Source organism: Anolis carolinensis, chromosome 3 (assembly GCF_035594765.1).
Source record: "Anolis carolinensis isolate JA03-04 chromosome 3, rAnoCar3.1.pri, whole genome shotgun sequence".
In the NCBI taxonomy this organism is placed as follows: domain Eukaryota; kingdom Metazoa; phylum Chordata; class Lepidosauria; order Squamata; family Dactyloidae; genus Anolis; species Anolis carolinensis.
Genome location: NC_085843.1, coordinates 229,666,461 through 229,692,636, shown reverse-complemented (window position 1 = coordinate 229,692,636; position 26,176 = coordinate 229,666,461). Strand labels below are relative to the sequence as shown.

The window sequence follows — 26,176 nt, the reverse complement described above, 5'->3', positions numbered from 1 at the left end:
TATTAAACATCAAATTAGGTTATGATTTTACAAATTAAGCACCAGAACATCATGTTTTACAACAAATTTGACAGAAAAAGTAGTTCAATACACAGTAATGTTATGTTGTAATTACTGTATTTACAAATTTAGCACCAAAATATCACGATATATTGAAAACATTGACTACAAAAATGTGTTGGATAATCCAGAAGCTTGGATAAGCGAAGCTTGGATAAGTTAGACTCTACTGTAGTTCTCTGAAGAAACTGTTAACTTCCTTATTTGGGGAACTAATGGAGAAAAGGCAAACAATGTAATTCAGAATTACCATGATAATAAATTAATGTCAGCAAAAAGATCATCACCACTAAAACTTTGCTTCGGCCAGCACTGACTAGCAATCTGCAAAGGCAGCCAGCAAAAGGCAATCTCCAATCAGACTGATGCAGCCTGCTGGAACTCTTCAAGCTCTTGGAAGAAATGCTGCCCAACAGCTGGTTTCTATCTTCCCTGCTTTGGCGCACGTCATGTCTCTGAAAGAATCTTTTGCAGCCCCGGTAAGAGATATACCAGTAATGTATCAGCAAGAATAACGGTCTGAAAGCAAAACTGCAGAGCAATCAGGCAGCTCCAAAGAGCTGCTTGTAAATCAGCACAAACGTGGCATATTTCCACAATAAACAGTACACTATTGCGCTTGCTCTGTTCCCACTTCATCTGTGGAGAGGCCAGCTTTGCGCTGAACGTGCCAGAAAGAAACAGACCTGAAGCCGACACTCCCCCTGCGGGAGAGCTTGCCTTCCTGCAGCCTAGCAATCTTGAATCTCTTTTGGGATCTTAAGATACCTAAAGATTGATCTGTCCATGATTTAATCCTGGAAGGGATGCTGTATGGCCATGATGGGTGGGGATTCTGTGAGTTGTACTCAAAAAAAAGAGTAAGAATTCAAAGTTGTAGATAAGAAGGTCAGGAAAAGCAGATATGAATCCTGATTATTGTGCTTCTCCACAACAGATTATTTTTCATTTATCTCCCTGTAGTGTTTACATATGGTCTCTTCGAACCTCACTGGCAGAGATTCTGGCAGTATCCCATACTTAGAAGTCTCCCACTCATCTTATTTGGCCCTTAAATCTGAAAGATTGGGTTGTTGTGAGTTTTTCTATGGTTTTTGTATTTTCTTGCTTCTTGCAGGGGGTTGGACTGGATGGCCTGTGAGGTCTCTTCCAACTCTACGATTCTATGATGTTCCAGAAGAATTCCCTCCTGACGTTTCACCCACATCTATGGCAGGCATCCTCAGAGGTTGTGAGGTATATTGGAAACTAGGCAAGGGATGTTTATATATCTGTGGAATAATGTCCAAGGTGGGAGAAAGAACTCTTGTCTGTTGGAAGCAAGTTTGAATACTGCAATTAATCACCTTGATTAGCACTGAAAAGCTTTGCAGCTTCAAAGCCTGGCTGCTTCCTGCCTGGGGGAATACTTTCCTGGGAGGTGTTAGCTGACCCTGATTGTTTCATGTCTAGAATTCTGTGTTCAGAGTGTTGTTCTTTATTTACTGTCCTGATTTTAGAGATTATATTGTTCTGTATTATTATACCATAGTAATTATTATATATTATATTTATAATCTTATATTTTCTGCTTTGAACTGGGTTAATGTGATTAATTACAATATTCACACTTGCCTCCAACAGACAAGAGTTCTTTCTCCCACCCTGGACCTTCCACAGATATATAAACCTCCCTTGCCTAGTTTTCAATATACCTCAAATCCTCTGAGAATGCCTACCATAGATGTGGGCAAAATGTCAGTAGAGAATGCTTCTGGAACATAGCCTATAATCCGGAAAACTCACAGCAACCCAGGGATTCCGGCCATGAAAACCTGCAACAACACAATCTGAAAGATGTTTGAGGACTCTTTATCCTCCTCATAGGTATTTCTGCTTTCACATCGAACAATTCCAACCATAGAACTTATGACTACATTTTTCAAGGCAACTTAGATTGCCTCATATTTGTTGTTCTTGAGTTGCATGTAAAGTGTGGTGACCTCTCTATCCACATAGTTCTTTCTTCCTGCATTAATCTTCTGATTCCCTAAGAGTTTTTTTATTTAAAAATAATACCTGTAATTTTAAGGACACAAATAGGTAGAACTTTGTAAGTACAATCCTATGAACACACATGAATGAACCACGCTCCATGCAAATGCAGACTCACAGCAATACGTTTGAGGTGTTAAAGAACCTTAATATTAAGGTCTGACCTGGAAGGCCAATAAAACCTCTTGTCGGCCAGTATCTTTTCTGGACCTGTTTGCAAGAGTAGGATTCTCAAGCTATATTTATAGCGATACCCTATTAAACTGCAGAGCTACATTTAGTCTAGGGCACCTATGTAAAATAATTGTTTCAATAAGTAAAATGCTGGATTGAGAATTAATTCTGTTTGACACCACTTTAACTGTCCTGGCTCAATGCTACAATATCCTGGGAGTTGCAGTTTGGTGAGATACTCTTTGGCAAAAAGCTAAAACCCTTGAAAAACTACCAATTCCATGATTCCGCAGTATTGGGAAATGACAGTTTAAAGTGGTCTCAAACAGATGTGATTCTGCAGAGAAGATGTGTTTTATGATCAGGATAAACTGGATTCAGATGGCTGCACACACAGCTGCCAATGGGTAATCTTGAATCAGTTGTGGTGTTTTAGCCCCACCAACCTCATAGTGTTGAGGTGAGGGTAAAAGGCAATCTTTGTTTTCCATGACGCTCTCAGTTTCTTGAAGGAAATGAAAGACAAGTTTAAAAAGAAAAGTAACACCATATTTTAGCAGCTTGCTTTGCCTCAACCCCAAAGCTTGAAAAAGGAGTGCTAGCTATACCATGCTATTCTTCCATTTACTTTGTATAAAAGGTTTTTTGCATCACTTAATTTTTGTTCATTGTTAAACTTCTGAAGCAAACTGATGAACTGTCATGTTTCTTAAAATGCAGAGAACAAAGCAGATGCTAATTAGAAATGGCAAAACCTTTATTGAAACAAATTTCTTACAAAAGCACCCTGACCTTGATTTTTTTTAAAAAATGAGTTATAATACATCAAGTCCTCCTACTAGGATAAATTAAATGAAGCAGATGGATTTGCTGAACTTCAGATAAAAAGAAGCTAATTTATGGAGAAGAGGCAAGAAGGAGGCAAACAGAACTTTGGAGACGCAAATTAAGAAGCAGCAGACTCAGCCAGATTGAATTCTGGATATTTTCCTTTAGGATTAGTACAGGGGTATTATAAATAATGTCATGGCTGGTCCATAGACCTGATATGTTAGGGGTTTTTTTTTTGCTAAGGAATGTTTTTTTTCCATGGAGGGAAGAGACAAACATCTCTCTGCTCTAATCTAAAGCAGCCTGACATGGTACAGTTCAGGAAAGCATTGCATCAACCTATACTAAGATACTAGGTTTCATGGTATAAAATATTTAATTGTGCAACAACCTGTGGAGCAACTGTCTCTTACCTTTTCCCCTATAGCAGGCATGAGCATACTGGTTTGCCTTGGGACCGCATTGTGGGCTGGACCAGGAGGGCTGAGCAAGGAGGGAGAGGAGCCAGGCACACACTGGGTGGGGAGGGCCCAGGAAGGGGAAATCCTCTGATCCTTGGAAGTGTCCTCTTGGCAGTATGCCAGGAGGGAGGAGAGCGAGATACACGCCGCATGCTTCCTCAAGACGTCCTCCGGGCATAAGGATGAAGTCTTTTGTACCGTCCTTGTGCAGGGAGGAGGGTGAGACACACGGTGGCTGAGAGAGCTCCAGAGGGCTCTCAGCTGCTATGTACCTTCCTCCCCTATCCTTTTGGCATAAGGACACGGCGGGCTGTCATGTCCTTCTGCCAAGAGGACAGGGAAATTGAGGAAAGCATCCAGGGGGCCACATTCGGCCCCTAGGCCTTAGTTTGCCCATGCCTGACCTATAGCCTAACAATGGATACAACCCGCAACAAATTATTAAAATCCCTGATTTCAATCAATAGACAAGGGAGGAAGTTAGGTGTCTAACATAATGTGCTATATCTATATTTTCTACTCTGAATCAGGTGGAGTCAGCCTGGATATTGTAAAGTTGGAAAGGCACAAAAATTGAAATCAAAGCATTCTAAGAGCAAGGCTAAATGTCTTGAATGAATAAATTTGAAATTTAGGCTTTTTTGTTTAGAAAATAAGGCAAGTAAGGGAAGCACCATAAGAGCATATAAAATTATGCATAGAATACAGAAAGTGCTAAATTTGGAAACAGGAGGACAGATCAAAGGGAGGACCTCTATATCCAGCAAAATCAAACTATGGAATTCACTAACACAAGATGCAGTAATGGCTTTAAAAGTTTATTGTGGTGGATAAGACTATACATTTCTAAGGTGCTTTATAAAGCCATTGTCCTCCCTGCTCCCTGCTCTACGCCAGCGAAACGTGGACGGTCTACAGACATCACACTCAACTCCTGGAGCGTTTCCATCAGCGTTGCCTCAGAAAAATCCTGCAAATCTCTTGGGAAGACAGGCGGACAAATGTCAGCGTGCTGGAAGAAGCAAAGACCACCAGCATTGAAGCGATGCTCCTACACCATCAACTCCACGTTGTCTGAATGCCCGATCACTGTCTCCCAAAGCAGTTGCTCTACTCCGAACTCAAGAATGGAAAACGGAATGTTGGTGGGCAGGAAAAGAGATTTAAAGATGGGCTCAAAGCCAACCTTAAAAACTGTGGCATAGACACTGAGAACTGGGAAGCCCTGGCCATTTAGTGCTCTAATTGGAGGTCAGCTGTGACCAGCAGTGCTGCGGAGTTTGAAGAGGCATGAATGGAGGGCTTAAGGGAGAAATGTGCCAAGAGGAAGGAGCGTCAAGCCAACCCTGACCGGGACCGCCTTCCACCTGGAAACTGATGTCCTCACATGCAGATCAAGAATAGGTCTCTTCAGCCATCTACGGACACACCCCCGGGATGGAAGACAATCATCCTCGAACTACGAGGGATCGCCTAAGTAAAGTACATTTCTAATAGTAATTTAGTTAGTGAACAAAAAGCTGGACCCGCATTGCTCTTTGGAGATAAAACTCCTCACTGTGGAAGAGTACAGCAGCCAAGCATCAAAATGGCTATTTATGTATCCATTCCAAGGAAAAGCTTGATGCTTCTCCACCTATGGTGAGAGTGCCCAAAAATCAATGAGAACCTTTCTCTACTCAACCTCATCCAATTCTATGGATTTAGGAAACCTCCAGGCCCAGAGTGATGTTCAAATAGGGGCAATATACGTCCTTTCCTTGGAGCTCCCTATCACACACAACTCAATAGTTTTGTTGACTTAATTCATGCGAATAACTAGTCTCAGCCCATGAAACTATACACCTGGCTCTTGTCTTGCTTTGCAAATTATCCCGGCTCTTAGTGACAAGTGTCACACAATTTCGCAACTTGAATCCCCACAATAGGATGAGAAACGAGCCTCTTCTCACTTATTAACATTGAAGAGATTTACTGCAACTCTATGTAGTCATCACAGTTTTCTCCTTTGGCAAGAGATAGGTAGTCATAGAAAGGCTGAATCTCATTTGACAACCTCAGATCCAAATTCAAGTCCATCACATTTTAAGGAACGTGCGTGCGCCTTATTGATGGGCTCAAAATAAATCCATATGGGTATATCATATATTGTAAGACTGAATATATTTGAACACCAAGCCACAAATTTTATCTAGTCTTAAAGAAATACTATATAAGATTCCTTATTTATCTTTCAGTCTGTTTTACTGAGTTCTAGCACATCTGGGAACACTTTCCTCAAAAGACAGTTCTTTGATACCTTTTAAAAGCAAACACATTCAAAATAGTTGAACATAAAGACTGGATAAATGAGAAAAGGTGGAGCTATAGCACCTAATAAGAAAGCAGGAGAAGCATATTTGGAAGCACATGTTTGAGAAAGATGTTATAAAGGAAGAAGGGTATCTGCCAGATGTTCAGTGTCTTATCCTGTTTTAGCAAGTCGTGTGTGTGTGTGTGTGTGTGTGTGTGTGTGTGTGTGTGTGTGTGTGAGGAAGGGCTCACAGTGAACCTCAACTTACATAAAAGTCAGTTTCCAGTTTTAAAAACTGGAACACCATTTCAGGCTTTGCTTGAAACATTATCGTGATCTGAAAATCCAGGCACTCTATATTCAAAGATTCTGCTGCAACACAATTCATTCTAGTGTATCACAGATCTAGAACCCCAAGGCCCAATCAGCTTTTTATTGACATTCCTCACAACTCCTCACTTCTATCATTTTATATCCTACTCTGAAACCTTGTTTCTCATCTCAGATTTCCCCTTATATTTTCCTATTGAACTGTGTCTTGCCCAAAAAGACTTGTACCCAGAATTGTTTTGCAGCAACTTAGCAGTCTCATCTCATCACAAGATCTCTAAGTACAAGAGTTACCCAAGTTATGAACAAGAAAGGTTCTGCAGGTTTGTTCTTAAACTGAATTTGTATTTAAGTCAGAATAGGGACATTTTTAAAAGTCAACGCCAGCCAAAATATGTATTTTTTAAGCTTTAGATAGCATAGGGAAGAGTTAACACCCCTGTGATATTTATTTTGCTCTCTGTGCCCCTGTTCAGAAGATTTCACCTCATTTTCTGTCCCTGTGATAATTGGATTTTGAAAAATTTGGCTTGTTGTGGAAACAAGGATTGGTGATAAAGTTTCAGCTGTTACATCCTCCATAATAACTCTTTCAGGAGAAAACTTCCCTTCTTAGCGGTAGATTTCTCACACTTCCTGTTGTCTCACCCCTGTTTGTAACTATGAGTCATTTGTATGTCAGATGTTCATAAATCAGGGACTGCCTGTATTTTGGTAACCCAAAGAGGAAATCATTGGCAATTTTCTGTCTTTTAACAAAGAGGTGGCTCTGGGATTGGTAGGAACAGCTTAGCCTCTGTCCAATTTCCCAGCTATTGCCATGGATGCCAGATGATCAGAAGGTCAACTATATTTGGATTGGACAACCATCTGGCTGTCTCTTTATTAGTAGGACAAGCCAGGAATGTCCCAAACCCCATTTCTGATTTTGAGGTCAAAGATTAATTCAGACCTAGGGATTGTCTGTGGCTAGAAATATACTTTTTAGAAGTGATTAGTATAAATAAAAGTTGGATTCTAAACTTTTAAAAAGTATCTTGACATTCTTACTTGATTTTTTGCAATGATTTAAAAGTATCTTACTACACTAGTTGTTCATTTTTACTGTTGAGTGTTCTTGTATAATAGGGAGTTGGCCTGGATGACCCTCTCCAGTTTTGTTTTATCTAAAGTAGTGCCTAGCTGTGGTCCCCTTCATGAATTAACAGCATCTATGTTTGCTTTTTTGTCTGTAAAGTATAATTCAATGTTTAAAATGTGCAAAAAGTGGCAAACCGTAAGAGGAACAAGAGTCAACAAAGCTGTAACATTACATACATTTTAAATCTAATGCTCAGATAAAGCAAACTACTAAATAGAAAATTGTGCAATATACAACCTGACCTCATGGTGGGGATACAGACTAACAGGAATGCAATATACAAACTGACTAGGTTTTTGACAGCTATGTGGTACACAATGTTATCTCGGTTTACAGAAACTGCACTTATTAATCTTACTGGGCTTGCTGGCTTCAAATCATATCAAGTGATGCTTGCAAGATCACCCCCAGAAAAGCCAACACAGACTAAATTCAATGCAGAGTTTATATTTATCTAGCCATAGTTTAGTAAAGGTAAAGGTTTCCCCTTGACATTAAGTCTAATCATGTCTGACTCTGGGGGTTGGTGTTCATCTCCATTTCTAAGCCAAAGAGCCAGTGTTGTCTAGTAGATGCCTCCAAGGTAATGTGGCCAGCATGACTGCATGGAGCGCCGTTACCTTTCTGTCAGAGTGATACCTATTGATCTACTCACATTTGCATGTTTTCGAACTGCTAGGTTGGCAGAAGCTGGGACTAACAGTGGGACCTTACTGTGCTTCCTGGATTCCAACTGCCAACCTTTCGATCAGCAAGTTCAGCAGCTTGGCAGTTTAATCCGCTGTGCCACTGCGGGCCATAGTTTAAGGCAGGTAAAAGAAAGCTCAGGCTAGTGAAAGCCATAGCTGGAAGTAATGAAATACAAGTAATGGCACAATTCTTCCGGGGGGGGGGGGGGGGGGAGAATTACATGCGTTAACATTAAAGGTCATGCATATTGGTGAATGTATATGTGTGTGCAGCATTCTCTTGTTATTCAGCATATATTGAATAGTTAGACACTGTCTTTCAAAAGAGTATGCTCAGGTCTTCTAGGAGAAAATTTCATTTACTGCATGAAAGCATCCACAACCAGGTTTCTACAGTATGTGCCCAGGACAGTTAAAGCTGTGTATTAACTGTATAGTATAAATACACTCTGAGAGACTGTGTCTTCTCTAAAGGAAAAAGAACTGAGGTAGAAGTAAGCAACAAAGCTGAGCTTAGGTGAGCTACGGAAGCAAATCTTTGCATCACCATCTCATCTATGTTCAGTTTCCTTCCCTTAAATAAGTTTACTCTTTCTCCACTGCTAGCTTGTCATGTCATATCATGTTCCCCTTCCTTCCTTCCTTCCTTCCTTCCTTCCTTCCTTCCTTCCTTCCTTCCTTCCCTTTCCTTTCCTTTCCTTTCCTTTCCTTTCCTTTCCTTTCCTTTCCTTTCCTTTCCTTTCCTTTCCTTTCCTTTCCTTTCCTTTCCTTTCCTTTCCTTTCCTGATGGTAAGAACTGTTCATCGGCAGAATAGACAACCTCAGAAGGTGGTGGGCGCTCCTTTACTAGAGACTTTTAACAAAGGATAGACTGTCATTTCAGAGAGATGGTTTCTCAATGGATTCCTGCACTAGCAGTGGGTTGGTCACAATATGTCCCCTTTCCCAAAATCTACTTTCTCTACAACCTCTTAAATTGTTGCTGGGTGCTTTCAAGTAATTTTTGATTCATGGCAACCATAAGCCAAACCTATTATGTGGTTTTCTTAGCAGGATTTGTCCAGAGGGAGTTACCCTTGCCTTCCTCTGGGGCTGACAGGGAGTGACTTCCAGATGTTCTTGCAACCCAACAATAATTAGAAGGCCTCAAGTGGCCCAGTCCTATTCTCTTGTTTCTCTGTGTCAGATTTTATCCTGGAAAGTCTTTGGCACTGCCAGTCTTTAACTGCTCAGTAAAGTGGTATGCACTTGATCAGGGGTCCCAAACTAAGGCCCGTGGGCCAGATGCAGCCCTCCAAGGTCATTTAGCCGCCCCGAGTCCCCGTTGGGGAGATGGTGGCGGGGTATAAATAAAGTATTATTATTATTATTATTATTATTATTATTATTATTATTATTATTATTATTTACCCCCCCCCCCAGTACTCAGTTTTAGATTTAGGCTCGCCCAAAGTCTGAAATGATTTGAAAGCACACAACAACAATCCTAATTAACTTTACTATCCCATTGGCCAGAAGCAGGCCCACACTTCCCATTGAAATCCTAATAGGTTTATGCTGCTTAAAATTATTTTTCATTTTTATTTGTTCATTTTTGTTCCAAATGATAATTTGGCCCTTCAACAGTCTGAAGGATTGTGAACCGGTCCTCTACTTAAAACGTTTTGAGGACTCCCGCACTTGATAGTATGTGACTACGTGTTTGTTGTTATGTGCCTGCAAGTCAACTCACAGTTATGGTGACCCTTTCACAGGGTTTTCTTGGCAAGATTTATTCTGAAGAGATTTGTAATTGCCTTTCTCTTGGCTGACATAGTGTTTTCTTGGCTAAGCAAGGACTTGAGCCCAGGTTTCATAGTGTTCTCACCAAATATGCAAACCACTACATCCCACTGGCTCCCAAAAATATAGTTTTCTTCGCAGGTGTTATTCAGAGGAAGTTTGCCATTACCTTCCTCTAAGATGGAGAGAGTGTGATTTGCACAAGGTGACACCAAGGGTTTCCATAACTATGTGAAGATTGAAACCCTGGTTGTTGTTATTGGTATGTTTATTTATACCCCACTTTTTATCTCCACAAAGAAGACTCAAAGCAACTTACATAAAATCATTTCAATACAATTTAAAATCCACAAATATACCAATATTAAAACAGAATTGTATTAAAATCACAGTTAAAATCCATCAAAACTGATTAAAAATAAACCCAATACTATTTTTTTTTTGTGGATTTCTAGTCCAATTCAAACTACTATGGCAGAACTGAGTCAAAGATTGGCTGTCTTCCTTTATGACAGTGTGACGGTCCCCAAGTTACTTATTGGGATTCTACGCTAGAAGTTGGATTTGAATCCTTTTCTCCTTGAGTTCTAGTCCTTGTACAACCAATCTCTCTGCATGTGCATGTAGCCTTCAATTAGCAGCCGTGAGACTCAATCTCTGTTTCTTGTTGATTGTTGTTGTCATGAGTGCTAACCCTTGTTTTCACCCACATTGTTCCCAATTTCTCAGACTTTCCATAACTCTTTCTCACTGCTACATTGCAGTCCCCATTATATTTTTCACATTGTGTTGAATAACCACATATTGCAACTACAGTTTACCCAATTTACCTGATATTCTTACTTAAACTATTCTTCTTCTTCTTCTTCTTCTTCTTATTATTATTATTATTATTATTATTATTATTATTATTATTATCCCACTTTTTCTCTCCATAAGGAGACTCAAAGTGGCTAACATTAAAAGACTTACAATACAATTTAAAATATACATATATACAAATATTAAAACAGTATTAAACACCATTAGTAATAAATACAATTCAAATTCAATCCATAAAAACATCCACATCCACACTGACTAGCACTGACTAGGGACCAGCATATTTCTGCCCACTGACTAGAACTGTTTCTTATTCTCATTGGGAAACATGTTTAAAACTAGCTGCCAATAGCTTGGAGACTCAAACTGATCCTTGGATCACCATGCTCTAGAAAATATCCTGTTGACAAAACTGGATTGGACTTTTTAGGTAAAGGTAAAGGTTTTCCCTGACGTTCAGTCATTTCTGATTCTGGGGGTTGGTGCTCATCTCCATTTCTAAGCCGAAGAGCCGGCGTTGTCCATAGACACCTAAGGTCATGTGGCCGGCATGACTGCATGGAGCGCCGTTACCTTCCCGCCGGAGCGGTACCTATTGATCTACTCACATTAGCATGTTTTCAAACTGCTAGGTTGGCAGAAGCTGGAGCTAACAGTGGCTGTTCATGCAGCTCCTGAGGTTTGAAACTGGGACCTTTCAGTCTGCAAGTTCAGCAGCTCAGTGCTTTAACACACTTCGCCACCGGGGCTCCGGACTTTTTATGTTGGTCTTTAATGCACTACTTGTAGCTACCCCTTGTGGAATGCATTAGTACTCAGGCAGACTTGCAACCCAGTCTGAACTTGCCTCTTCCTCACATGTTCTTGGAGGCATTTGCCCACAGCATCACCAACCTAGATGTCTGAGCGACTTGGGCAGGGAGAAGAGGCATGTGCTCACAGGCCTGGAAAGAGGTTTGAGAACTGCTTCAATGAACCAGTGGCACTTGAGCCCTGGGCAAAGCAGAGCCAAGCATGGGAGGACAATATAGCTTTCTCTCTGTAGAGATAATATCTGCACAGCAGCAACCACTTTGATGCCCTCAATGGAAAAATAATACTTTCCCTGTAGGAACAATCCAGATTAGAGAGGAATAAGCAAACGGCAGGTTTTCGTCTCCTTTTCCCTTTTGGCATCTATAGGGAGATCCTGTTGAGGTTTGTGAAGAAGGATTTGAGACTCAGGAAAGAGTGCTTGGAAATTTCAGAGTCAGATCTACTCAAGTGTGAATTATGCTTCATCAGTCTCTCACTACTGAAAGATGCAACAGCTATGGGTTGTTGTGAGTCTTCTGGGCTGTTTGGCCATGTTACAGAAGCATTCTCTCCTGACATTTCACCCAGATCTATAGCAGGCCTCCTCAAGAGGTTGAGGGGGTCTGTTGCAAACTAAGTAAATGAGGCTTATATATCTGTGGAGTATCTAGGGTGGGGAAAAAACTCTTATCTGCTGAGAGGTATGTCTGAATGTTGCAATTTGCCACCTTGGTGAGCATTTTAATGGCCCACAGTTTCAAGGTCTGGCTAGTAGCTGCCTGGGGGAATCCTTTGTTGGGAGGTATTAGCTGGCCCTAATTAACTGGGAGCTATTGGCTGGCCCAAAAAGACTGCTTTTTGAGTCTTGCTCTTTATTTACTGTTCTGATTTTAGAGTTTTTAAAAATACTGGTAGACAATTTTTGTTCATTTTGTTCATGGTTTCCTCTTTTCTGTTGAAATTGTCCACATGCTTGCGGATTTCAATGGCTTCTTTGTGTAGTCTGACATGGTAGTTGTTGGAGTGGTCCAGCATTTCTGTATTCTCAAATAATGTGCTGTGTCCAGGTTGGTTCATCAAGTGGACCAGTTCTTAAACACGCTTCTGGAATGAGCTTTGTGTATTCCAAGTAGACTGGAACGTACTTAGTCCTAATCTTTTTTTATACTGGTTTTAAACTACTTTATTGGATATGTTGCAATAGCAGATTCCCAAATTAGCTTAGTGTTTACACCTTATTTTATTTTTTTGGTTATTTAATATTTAATGTTTATTTCACTTAAGTGATATTTGCCTTTACTGTTCTAATATAGCACAAATCCTATGTAAAATCATACTACGTATTTTTGACATTAATATTGAAATCTGAAATATATACAGAAAGTCTTTACTTTGCTGACTTCTCTGGTTGAATCAGTCTGCAGTGCCTTTCATGTTCCTTGATTTGTGGTTGGGCGCTAGAGCTATGTCACTTACAGGATGGTCTTGTATGTTTCATTCCATTAAGATCCAAGCTAACTGGGCTATTCTTTTGCAACAGAATATTCAAGGTCACCATAAGCTTCCAATTAAACTTGATTTTGCTTGATAATCACAGGTTTTGATTTTTCTTTTAAAAATTCTCATTTTTGTCAGCATACATACAAGCTTTAAAATGTGCATTGCCCCAAGTACATTAACCAACCTAGCATCCTCCATCATGCCCTAAACCATCATGCCCTAAAATGAGAGCTACAGTCTAACATGTCCAGAGGCAGCAGCTTGTATGAGAATAATGTAGAGTTTTGTGAAGTTGAAAAAACCTATAAAGATATCTTTAATAATATTTCTGGCAAGACATCCACTTCCTGAGCTAGAGCTCTCTCATTTCTCGTTGTTTCCCTATGCTAGAAGAATGAGTTAGCCTTGGCTCATAAAGATATTAATCTACACAATACTATCAGGTGGAATAGTCAATGCAAGGAGATTTTCCTGCCCAACTGGAGATGGGTTGGGAATAAAAATAATAACCTAAGTAAATAATGTAATGCTTATATTAAGAAGCAGGGGTTAACATTAATTGTTCATACTTTGTCCACATTTAGTGTTCCACATACCAGTTGTGGGAGAAAGACAGGTTATAAATCAAATAAATACATAAACATCTGCACATCGGTGGCACTGACTGGATGAATAACTACCCTAGTGTTCTCAAATCCAGTACCTTCCATATGTTTGAAGCTACTACAATCCCATCTTCCCTGAAAATTGCCATCCTGCTTAGAGGCAAAGTGAGTCATGATCCTATTTATCTTGAAGACACCAGGTGGAGAAGACTGATTGTTTGTTTGGACAAGGCTCAGACATTACCTGCACAATCCTCCCAATAAATGTTTTGCAACCCGTTCCACATGAGACTGAATCTTCTTCTGTGTGACTCATGTGGAGAATGAAATTCTTGTTTGCTCTAAATCACAAGCATTCTTGTTATTACGAGACCCATGATCACATGGCTGTTCAGTTGAACATATTTTCCCTATGGCAGAAAGAAGGATAGTCGTCTCTACTCATCACCCTGCATAAGAACTACTTATAATTCACTAGAATACTAGAATTGCCTGTTTTGGGATATCTTTAGAACAGATATATGCCCAAGGCTTGTTACTTCCAAAGCAGGAAAACATCCCATAGTTTTCTATTAATGGGGTTCATGTGATGCTGGGGTTTTTACTATCATGAATCCATGTGATTTAATACCTAACAGGCTTTCAGTCACATGTAGTCTTTTATCCATTTAGAAAAGTATGTCCCAGTATCCAGGAACATGTGCTTTGTTATTGCTTTCGTAACTGCAGCGGCCTGAAGCCAATGGTGCTTTTCCACTAATAGAAGCTGTAGTTGTTTTATTAGTGGAATAGAGGATTCACTCATGCAGTGCTAACATGCCCTCAACAGGGTTTTCTCATCCTCTGAAGATGTAGGAATTCTCTTTCTCTTTTTCTGTTTTGGCAACTGTTTCTGTCAGTGGATGTAAACCAAGATTCTAAGATGTGGAATCCTTGATATATTTTTTTAAAGCAGAGTTTCCTTCCCTGCGCAGACACAAACACACCCTGCAACAGAATTGGATTACTAACTCGGCAGAACTGGCATGCAATGATTAAGCCCTGTTCTAGAGACTTTGCAATCTGCCATTAAGACAGAGTTTACTCCTCATGCCATTTTATGTTTGTTTTCTTGTGTGCCTAGATTTATGGTTCTCTCCATCACCCCCAAATCTTTAAAACGTTCTTGAACTTCATTTGGAGTGAAATCGCTCTGCTATAAGCTATGGCCCATAGCTGCGCTGCTTCTAAATATGCTTGAAGAGAGAAAGAGGTAAAGAAAGATCAATTAGTAAGTTCCCTGGTGGCACAGCGGGTTAAACCACTAAACTGCTGAAAAAGGTCAGTGGTTTGAATCCAGAGAGTGGTAGGAGCTTCTACTGTTAGCCCCAGCTTCTGCCAATCTAGAAGTTCAAAAGCATGCAAATGTGAGTAGGTCAATAGGTGGGAAGTAAACGGCGCTCCATGCAGTCATGCTGGCCACATGACCTTGGAGACTATCTACGGACAACGCTGGCTCTTCAGCTTAGAAATGGAGATGAGCACCAACCCTCAGAGCTGGACATGACTAGAGTCAATGTCATCAAATTACAAATTACTAATTACCTTATATCAAAATTTTAAAAAACAAAGTCATTAGAAACAGGCACTCCAGTTTGTTCATACATATAAATGTAGGCATATATATTCCTCAGTTGGGTGAGTTTGGGAATTCTGTTATTTCTCCAAAGGCTGAGTTTATAATGTTTAAAGGGTAAGGAACCCTTGTGAATGCAAATCTTTAATCAGCTCTTTTCCTCATTTGAATATCTCTTTGCTACATGCTATTTGCCACAGGCTACCTGGAGAAATGCTAATTACCTGGAGGGAATTATTTGCCTTAGGTGAATAATTAACTACAAGACTGGGGCGGGGTGTTGGATTTTCAACAGCACATAAGTGACTCAGCTGGCAAACCTAATGGTAAATAAATGAACTGTGCAAATATGTGCATTTTGGAGCTTAAGGCCTCAAAATGACTTAGTAATGGTTTTGTGGACTACCATCCGCAGGATCCCTCAGCCAGGTAAGTAAGTATACTAGCTATGGGATTCTGGTAGTTATAGTCCCTAAAAGTGACATCTGCAGGTTATAACTATAGGGGCATTGAGGATATCATTGGACTCAATGGGGCTTGTCTTTGCATACCATTGTGCTTGATTGAGCTGTTTTGTTGCCAGAATTACTGGTAAGTTCTTCACTGATTGCATTCTGAATTATACCCATGTAAGGCAGGAAGCAGAACATCGGAGCCCATTTCATTTCTTTTTTAAACGCTGAAAAACATTCTTTAAAGCAGTCAGAGAGAAATATTTGCTGCAGAATGTGGCTCCAAGTACAATGAGAAAATTTAAAAGAGTGAAACTAAGGCATTTCCACATCTGCATCAATGTGCTGACTGCAGACAACCCCCTCAATTCCCACTCAGGCCCTTTTAACAAAGTGCTGCCGTCAACCCAGCACACGAAAGTTACAATAAGGCAGAAGGTGAGCCCAACAGATTTACTTACATGAGGGTTAACGCATGGAAGTATTCCTTCGTTAAAGGAGCAGCGGGGAAGCGCTCTGCTGCTTAGCTTATGCAAAATACACAAAGCAGCTATTTGTGTTTGTCCAAAGTCATGGGAGGTGGGCCGTGCATCCCGGCACACAGCGAACAAAGCCAACATGCATGCATCATCTCTTACTCACACCCACTGGTGCTTCTTAGCATGGGGATAGATTTGCATAAGACCTCATCGGAAGCCTATGATAACGGATGAGCAGAAGGGAAGAGCACTGGGGTTTGAGTAAGTTATAAGTAATTCCAAGATGGGGACCACACAGCCAGTGAATACAAACAAGCAAATGTTCCAGGAAATTCAAAAACAGAGGAGGAAAGTATTTACGAAGCTTACACCACTGGCCCACCATATCAATAGAAAGAGGGCCACGTTGCAACGCAGTCTCCTCTTTACTAGTTTACTATATGCAGGGAATTCTGTTTCTCTATATTGTTTAGTGAAAAAAGGATTCAAGAATTTCTGAAGAGACACAAATCAGAATTCACACTGAATGTATTAAAAGCAAAAGCATCAAGAGAATCTGAACTGCACAGCTTGCTTTATCAGCCTGATCACAAACAGAACAAATGATCAAGACTCACCAAATTCTGTTCTTGTCTTGGGCAAGTTCTGCAATCAGAACTGGAGTAGGTCTATTTTTCTCATGTTGCCATTGCTTGCCTGGTTGTGCTCTCTCAATGGCAGGCTATAAGGACAACATTTATGATTCCCCGTTGCACTGAGGCTGTTAGAAAGAAGATGGCTCTTTAAAAAGCTGCATGTTATTTGTGTTATGTTCACTACAGCTGCGGAGTCACATCAGGCTCCTTTCCCCCCTCCCAGCATTATTATATTTAAAACCATCTCTGGGAATATTTTTGCGGTTCCAGAAAGAGAAAGAATTGGCACAATTAATCTTATTCCCGTGGGTTCTACATGATTTTATAAAGGAAACTGCCTCTGGTTCTGAAGGCTAAACTCCCATAAGCATCAAGTACAACTTCTGCCAAATTCAAGTGATTCATGCATATACCAGAGCTCGGAAAAGTTTTTTTTACTACATCTCCCAGAATCCACTAGCTGGAGGTTTGGACATTTTTGTTCATAACAAAATTTTCAATATTCTGTTTTTTATATATTGTTGCCTGTCCAGGAATACTTTGGAAGTGTTTTTCTCCATGCTTTCTTAGCTGGTGGCAATTATTTTTTTGATGAGCATATGGTGTACACTGATCCCATCCCAGGATTTGCTTAACTGAGTCATGTATTCATGATAATCTGGCAGACTAAAAATTAGGATTTAATAGTTAAGCTGTTAAGAAGGTTTGGAGGAATGATGCTACCAATCCTCACACAAAATTATGAAGGTCCATCTCCTATGCAAAACCACATCACAAGGGCTCACTCTGATGCTGGTTGAACACATTTTGCTGATATGAAGCCCAAATGCTCTTCCCATCTTCACTATGGCCATTACTTCTAATATTTTGCTACACCATTCAACATGGCTTCTTCAGTTGCCACAATGCTATCTAAAGCAAGTCATTCCACCCCTCTTTACTCAAATATGGTCCTGTTTATACTATAAGGCAGTCGTTCTCAACCTGTGGGTCCCCACAGGTTTGGCCTACAACTCCCAGAAATCCCGGCCAGTTTACCAGCTGTTAGGATTTCTCAAGCATCTTCCAGATGTAAAGGTTGGAATTCCTGCTTCCATGGGTTTTGTCCACTAGAGTATAAAATGTTGTTTAAAAGTTTATGGTCCATCTCCTTTCACATGGCTATAGTGGTGGGAGGCAAATTTTTCCCCACATACACAACTTGGTTGGCTCTGCAACTATGACAAGATAATTGTTTTGTCTGAAGCAAAGAGAGAAGGACTAACCCGGTCATACAATGGTGACTCCGTGGGACACCAATGTCGTGCTTCAGAATTAGCAATAACTCTTGCAGCAAATGGTATCTTCCAGACTGGGTGACACTTTCAGAGATCTACAGTGCTGGGCCCATCCCTGAATAAATAGTAGGGTAGAAGAAATTGTCCTAATTTAGGCTGCTGGTGCCTTTATTCTACAAAACAGGATTGCCAAACCAGAAAGTATCAAATTCAAGTTTGATGCTATTGGGTGGGAAAAAGTGTTTTTGCCCCCATATATTATCAGTGTACATCTTACGTTGTTGTTATTATTGGCTGAAAGTTACAAAAGCACCAGTTTTCTTAGAGACCAGATGCAACCTTCTTTTAGGTCATGTTCAAATGGGGCGCACACTGTTATTTTCCTGGCTCGCTTAGAAACAAAGCACATTTTGCTTTCTGACAAGTTAAGATCTAACCTTTTGAAAGGTTCTGCCAAACCAAACATTAATGCTTTAGATTAAAATGTCACAATTTCCCTTGAACCTCTCAACCCGAGTGTTCAGGGCTTGGCTAAATATGCTGCCTCAGTCCCAACTACCATCATTAAGCTTGTACCCTGGCTGAAAACTTGAAAAGCACCAGACATCCCACATGAAAAATTAAGCACCGGATGGTACAAAAGGTATTCGTTTTCATGCACTGAGTAAAGACCCAATTTCTCAATCCTCTCTTTCCCTGCTGCCATTCAGTGATGGGCAAGAAGCCAAGTCTGTGCTGCTAAGCTTGTTTTTCTATTTAAAGTGTTCATTTTTATTAATAACCCTTTAATGTCTACACGCTAGCACTGTAGGAGTTGTATTTCCATGTTATGTCATTGGAAGCTATTATGTATTTAATTCCTGCACCCACAAATCCATATGGAGATCATTAAACACATATAGCATAGTATTTTATTTTAAAACTTTGCCCCACAAAGACCCTCACAAAAATAATAATTCCAAGCTCCCATCCAAGGTCATGGGAAAGTGGAAAAAGAAAGGAGGGGAATACTGACTTCACATTCCTTGAAAGCCAGGGGCAAGTTTAATATAGGCCTTCCCTATTTGTCCTATACTAACATAGAAATCAAAAATTTCAAAAGTTGAAAATATACACAAATCAAATATTATGATTTGAGTAATTTCTAGTGAGGAGCTTGTTTGCTGTTTTCACTCTCTGCTCAAAACCTATCACCATGGTATGTGTTCTATGCTCAGGTTGTCTGTTGCCATGAACCTAGGATACTAGAACCATTCTCTGTTCAACCTCTATGGTCTTTCCTTGAAGTATACAAAAGCAGTAAAATGAGAGCCAGCATGCTGTAGTGGAGCATGACTCTAGAGGCCAGGGTGAAAATCCCCAATTGGTCATGGAAACCCACCAGGGGACCTAAGGCAAGTCACATTCTCAGAGGGAGGCAAAGGGAAACCCCCGCTCAACAAATTTTGACACGGCAACTCCGTAAGAGTTGGAGAGTAGTGGTTCTCAACCTGTGGGTCCCCAGGTATTTTGGCCTACAACTCCCAGAAATCCCAGCCAGTTTACCAGCTGTTAGGATTTCTGGGAGTTGAAGGCTAAAACATCTGGGGACCCACAGGTTGAGAAACATTGTTGTAGAACAACCGTAACTTAGAAACAACTTGATAGCACACAGCAACAACAAAATCTCTTTGCTTCCTATGGCCCATGTGCCATTCCCTCCAAGACTATGGCTAATCAATTAATAAATGAGTGGTTTTATTCATTACATTGGCATGCAACTTAAGGAAACTAAGAAGAATGACAGTAGACAATAGTTGAGTAGGTAGTTGCTAGAGGCATCAGGTAGTGAGGGCTTAGAAACCCCCCTGCATTAAATGACAAATGTCATGATTCTGTAGGATGGAACCATGAAACATGAAGTAGTATGAAACAGATGTGATGGCACAGAGCAAATACACTGTTTGATCGATAAAGTACTTGCAGCCAAAAGTAGAAGCTTAAAAAACATCAGTGGTACAATAATTCATAAAGTAAAAAGGTAAAGGTTTTCCCCTGACGTTAAGTCCAGTCGTGACCGACTCTGGGGGTTGGTGCTCATCTCCATTTCTAAGCCGAAGAGCCGCCGTTGTCCGTAGACACCTCCAAGGTCATGTGGCTGGCATGACTGCATGGAGCGCCGTTACCTTCCCGCCGGAGCGGTACCTATTGATCTACTCACATTTGCATGTTTTGAACTGCTAGGTTGGCAGGAGCTGGGGCTAACAGCGGGCGCTCATTCCGCTCCCGGGATTTGAACCTGAGACCTTTCGGTCTGCAAGTTCAGCAGCTCAGCGCTTTAACACACTGCGCCACCATCAGGGGCCCCAAAATAAAGAAACCCCCAAAATGTTTTAGCAACTCCTCCCCCTCATAATATGGAACATGTTTCAAAATGAATCTTAAATATCTCATGAGCATCACCAGAGAACATATATGGTCAGAGGTTAGGGTGTATTTGATATCCATGCCCATAAATTCCTTTCCGCAACACACACATGCACAGTAATGAAAACTGTATAACTATCCAAGCAATGAGAAAAACATATTGGGAGACCTGGAGATGTATCCCATATAACGAAGCTAGAAAACCATTTCCTTCCTCCCCTTCATCCTGAGAAACAAAAGCTCAAACTAGCGAAGGAGTCTGTTCCCCGTGTTCTGCCAGTACCATAAAGCCTTCTTCACCAAACTGGTTTTTCTGTCTCTACTGGGATAGGGCAAAACCTGTATCCCTGGAGCCTCAACATTAATTTTCTACTTATTTTCAGCTATTACTTTTTAACCACATGTTAACTCCTTATTGAATTCAGAGACCACAGAATGGTTGGATTTCTTGAAGGCACAATGCTCTTTTCTGAACAGGATTCTTAAGGTTAAACCAAATGTTGTCCTGACTCAAGAGGAGTTGAGAAAAACAGCCTCTTTACATGTGAGACCCACCATGTATCTTCATTCCACGATAGATATTTTTCTTTGCCTTCAACATTCTTCAGAGAAGATACAAGTTACAATGATATTTGCATCACCACTGAACAACAGAGGCTTAATCTGTGTGATGTAATTTGTAAGAGAACAATGGAAACTTTTCTTTTTATGTTTCTAGGCAGTATGAAGGAAGTGCACCAGAGAAGAGCTGTGATATTACTACCATGCAGTGTCAGCAGGAAAAAAATAGCAGATTAAAGGCCTCACTCAGAAAGGCATGTGTCTGCATGCAAGTGTTCTGCCTCTCTATCTGCACATTCAATTCTCAAAACTTGCAAAATTAATCTTATTTCAAGCAGACACATGATTCCCTTCATTATCTACCTTTCAATCAATCTCCACAAGTGATTCAGGAATGGCAAAGAGGAAAGGAAAAATCTTATAGTGCTTCATGTTCTATGTACGTATACTCAATTTGGACATTTTATTCTGGATTAGTGTTTTAGGCCCTCATAATTATGGGCACATAGCTCTGATGTGGCAGAGTCTTCTTGAAGCAAGCAACGGGTAATTTGAGCAATTTTCTTCTTACTGCAAGAAAATCTTGAAAAAGGTACATTTTTGAAGACTAGTCACACTTTAAACACATTTTTTTGGAAAATTCACACATGGTTATTATGTGCAGAAACATGCTTCCGGCATAAAACAACCATGTGCAAATTTTACATGGATTAATCCTTGAACTGAGAAAATTCTCATCAGGATTTCCTGACATTCAAGAAACACGTGGCTGTTTGTTTATCATTTTTCAAATATTTTGTAATATTCTTCCCATCCCTAATAGAGTGTGATGTCAAGAATGTTATCTTTGTGAACAATTTACAGGCATTTAATTGGTTTTTAGCTATGGCTTACAATTATTTCAATCACATTGTGTGTATATATACTTGTGCTTTAAAAAGAGCCATACAAAGCAGGAGTGAGGAAAATCAGAAAAGAGGGGAGCGATGATATGCCAAGATTACAAATGTATACCAGATATATACTTGTCGAATTGCTATGGCTTCCTCATCTTTCAGTCTACATTTAAGGTGTATACATATTGGGATTGGGATTTGTAGTTTGGTGGGGCACCAGCACTCTTTGGTAGAGAAGGCTAAAGACTTTGTAAAACTGCAGCTCCCATGATCATATAGCATTGACCCATGGCAGTTAAAGTGGTATCAAACTACATTAAATTCTACAGTGCAGATGCATGGAATTATGAGTTGATGCAGGTGACCATGCTTTCGATCCAATTCACAGAGAAGGAGGAAAGATGAGAGAGAAGAAAACGGGAGAAAATATAAATACTGTGGAATTTCATACCTATTTCCTTTGAAATAAGGCCTATTAAATTAATTGACGCTAACTTCTGCAGAGTGGAATTAAGCTTGCTATTTGATGAAATGTCCACTTTTCATGTAAAATATAATCAGTACAGCTTCAATAAGCCAGTATTTTAAGAATCTTAAAATTTCTAGTATTTTCCCCTAGACCACTTTAAAACATTGAGTTCCCCTTCATAGTTCAATTACTTTTGATTCTTACTTTAAGGCTATAATTTCTTTTGTTAAGTAATAGGTAGGTCAGATTGCCAGCAAGTAGCTTCTAGTGGTTTCTTGATGATTTTTCAGTCTTTAATTAAAATCAAATGCAATTGGACATATATAATATCCTGAGGTTTGCCGCAGTACATTGAAGTCAGATTCTAAGTAGGGTGCTGAAACCTCTTGAATGTGGGAAACATATGTTGTTTTCCTTTTGCAGTTCTTCTTCATTGGCTTGGGCCAGAATGTTTCAGTGACACTATATTATTATTATTATTATTATTATTATTATTATTATTATTATTATTATTAATACCCTGCTTTTTCTTTCCACAGGAGACTCAATGAGAATTTTCAAAGTGGCAATGGCTTGAATACTTTAAAAGTACTAGATCCCATTGGATCTTGAAAGCTATGCAGGGTAACTTGTAATTAGTACTTGGATGGGAGACTGCCAACAGATTCCATGCGCTGCAGGCTATATTAGAGAGAAAGAAACTGGCAGGACAACCTCTGAATATTCCTTGCCTAAGAGCATCCTACGAAATGTATGGGGTCCCTATACGTCAACAGACAACATGAAGATATACACACATAGGCCACCATGTTGTGGCATACTTCAAATTCATTTCAACATGAACAATCTACTTCCCCAGATCCCCAGGGCATAATTTGAGACTCTAACCCAGACCATGTGCACTGAGCATATATATCAGAACCTCTAAAATAATATCCCATGTATCTGAGGAAGTGGATAGCTATCTACCTAGACCCGTGGTTCTCAACCTGTGGGTCCCAAGGTGTTTTGGCCTACAACTCCCAGAAATCCCAGCCAGTTTACTAGCTGTTAGGATTTCTGGGAGTTGAAGGCCAAAACATTTAGAGACCCACCGACTGAGGACCACTGACCTAGAATTATGTTAAAATGAATGTACTGTTCTTACCATAAAACTCTTTGTTGGTATAGTGAAGGCCCACATAACCTTTGGACTTCAGCTCCAAGAATTCTTGACCATTAGACAAACTGGTTAAGGCTTCTGTGAGCTGGAGTTCCAAACACCTGAAGGACCACAAGTTGTGCAGGCCTGTTGTAGTGGTATAATTATTGCTGACAGAAACAGGAGGGCATGAAGCCTAATCTCAATTCAATGAAGCAGCAGTACAGAGCAAATGTTTGCTCAATAAACTTTCAACTTATGCCCAGGCTTAAAGACCATGTGAGTTCATCATAGGTGCATGGTTTGTTCCAAATGACCTATACTCCAATTGATATTACAAGAGGGGAAGCAGTGAAAGTATCTGCAGTTATCACTACAGTTGCATCATCTTTTAAAATGCTTTAGAAATACTGAACGTCTTTCACATAGTCCTAGTAAACATTCTGCCTTCCCATCCTATTCTTGAGTAACTTTGATGAAACAATTGATTCTTGGCTTTTCCTCTCCCTTAGTTAGTGTCCTATGCTTTTAGGCTGGCGTCCTTGTCCACTTCTGTGGCTGATCTTTCAGTCTCTGAGAACCATTCTTTCCCTGACATGATCACAGCGATAATAGCATTTCCTTTTTAAGAACAGAGGCTCAGCAGAGCCTCTGTTCTTAAAATCAGGTCTAGGGTTATCTGTGAAATTTCACTTAAATCGCAAGCTTTGATAATTCGATAAGTTGCCTGTCATTTTGAGTCAAAACACAAGGTTATTTGATCTCCTGTTTGCATTTCTGGGGGCAGAGTGCATCAAAGACCATCAGCGTAGACAGGTTGAAAGATTAGTTGTATGGTGGTAACTCAACCAAGCAGCTTTTGGATATACTCACTGCCCATTACAAAGTGATTATCTACCATTTACTTATGGAGCTTTATCTTTTTGATTATGGTTACTAATGACTCTGAAAGGCACTAACTTAACTTGAAAGAAATGAAGATTCTGAAAATAATAGAAAGACTGTTCAGATCTTTTCTTGAGTGAACCTTCAATGGTTTAGAAGTTGCTTTAGATCAGTGGTTCCCAACCTTTTTTGACCAGGGCCCACTTGACCAGGGACCCCTTTGACCGGGGACCACTCTCCAACATTACTACCAGTTATGAATCAGTTTTTAGTTAAGTTTAGATGAAGTTTGGGTATTTGGGTGTTGATTCAGAAAATTGCATTGGATAGACCACATCAGTTTTAGTTTCTGATACAGAACATATGCCATCCAGTAGTTGCCATCTGCTTGCCCACAGAAAACCATATTTAATAATCTAGAGCCAATGTGGCCTATCCAATGCAATGGTCAGCTCTGCGGAAAGAAGTGGAAACAAAATAAATAAAATAAAATAAATAAAGAGGAAGGAGTTTCGCTGACCGGATTTTCATTCTCGTGGCCCACTACTGAGCCACAGCCCACAGGTTGAAAACCACTGCTTTAGATGCATGTAGAAACCTAAGGACCTTAAAGCAGACACCTCTTCGTCTACAGTATGCCATATTTTCTTTCTTTTCTTCATTTACTATTTCATTTCTTCACTTACAATTTCATCTAATCCAGGCATTAGAACAAGCTGATATTGAGAGGGTCATTTTAAAAACCTGCAGACATCATTGCCACTGCTCCCTTATCCACCGATCTCCAACTGCCTTTGCTTCTACTTCCACTATTCTCCATCATCTTCCTACTGCAACCATTGTGGAGGCCAGATTTTTTTTGGGGGGGGGGGATGCTGCTGCAGTGGTGCCTCTTGCTAAACGGGCCAGTAGAACCTTGGATAAGCAAATATCTTGGATAATAAGGAGGGATTGAGGAAAAGCCTATTAAACATCAAATTAGGTTATGATTTTACAAATTAAGCACCAAAACATCATGTTATACAACAAAATTGACAGAAAGGTACTTCAATACACAGTAATGTTATGTTGTAATTACTGTATTTATGAATTTAGCACCAAAATATCACGATATATTGAAAACATTGACTACAAAAATGCATTGGATAATCCAGAAGCTTGGATAAGCGAGTCTTGGATAAGTGAGACTCTACTGTACCTGAAAATATATGTAAAAGGGCTGCTTTTTTTAATGGCTCAGAAAACACAGTGATAGGTCACCTTAGGTCTCCAAAAGTCATAAATTACTCAAAGGCACACAACAAAATGAACCATCCAATCTTACATGCCATCTAGAATGTGAATGGCAATTGATCCTACTCCTGCTAATGTTACTGGTATCTTCTGGAGGAGAGTATCAACAAGGAATGAGTAGTGTTGATAAATTGCATAGGTCAAACATAATTTCAGGCTGTCAGAGTTGTTGAAAAAGTTCCTGTATCTCTGGTATATGTTACAGTTCTATCCATGTAAATCAGACCTTAATCTAATCCTAATCGCGTAACAGAATAGTGTTTCTTATATAAAAGAGCAAAAACAAGGTTTGGTGTTTGGATTTCTAAAACTTTTTTTCAAGCCATAGATGATTGTATCCATGGGCTATATACCTATCTATGAGTACAAAGAAATCAGCAATCAATTTTGCTCTCAACCTAGAGACAAAGAAAGGATTAAGCTATGGAACTGGAACTCTATTTCTACAGCTAGGAGATGAGCAAAAGGGAAGTGGCTGAATGAGAAATTGGGTATGAGGCCATCAGCTGTGAGGCCTGATGTCAAACTAAAAATAACAGGTAGGAGATGG

The 26,176-nt window shown here is 39.9% G+C and overlaps 1 protein-coding gene and 1 long non-coding RNA gene across 7 annotated transcripts in view; one reads left to right on the top strand and one right to left on the bottom strand.

Moving 5' to 3' along the window:
- The window catches only part of sh3pxd2a (SH3 and PX domains 2A), a 304,174-nt gene that overhangs the window by 151,088 nt on the left and 126,910 nt on the right, over positions 1 to 26,176 (bottom strand). Inside the window, exon 1 of one of the 6 annotated variants that reach the window (XM_008106597.3) lies at positions 16,046 to 16,137. The exons of 4 other annotated variants lie outside the window; for them this stretch is intronic. In XM_008106597.3, the coding sequence (XP_008104804.1) occupies positions 16,046 to 16,047 (2 nt within the window). In that variant the 5' untranslated portion in view covers positions 16,048 to 16,137. Of the gene's footprint in view, positions 1 to 16,045; positions 16,138 to 26,176 lie in introns of those variants that run through there. One more of the 6 variants, XM_062976299.1, reaches the window with a different exon arrangement.
- Positions 15,451 to 25,913, top strand: LOC134297781 (uncharacterized). Its single transcript, XR_010004651.1, has 3 exons — positions 15,451 to 15,561; positions 21,100 to 21,381; positions 22,847 to 25,913. It is a non-coding gene; the product is annotated as an uncharacterized LOC134297781 (long non-coding RNA).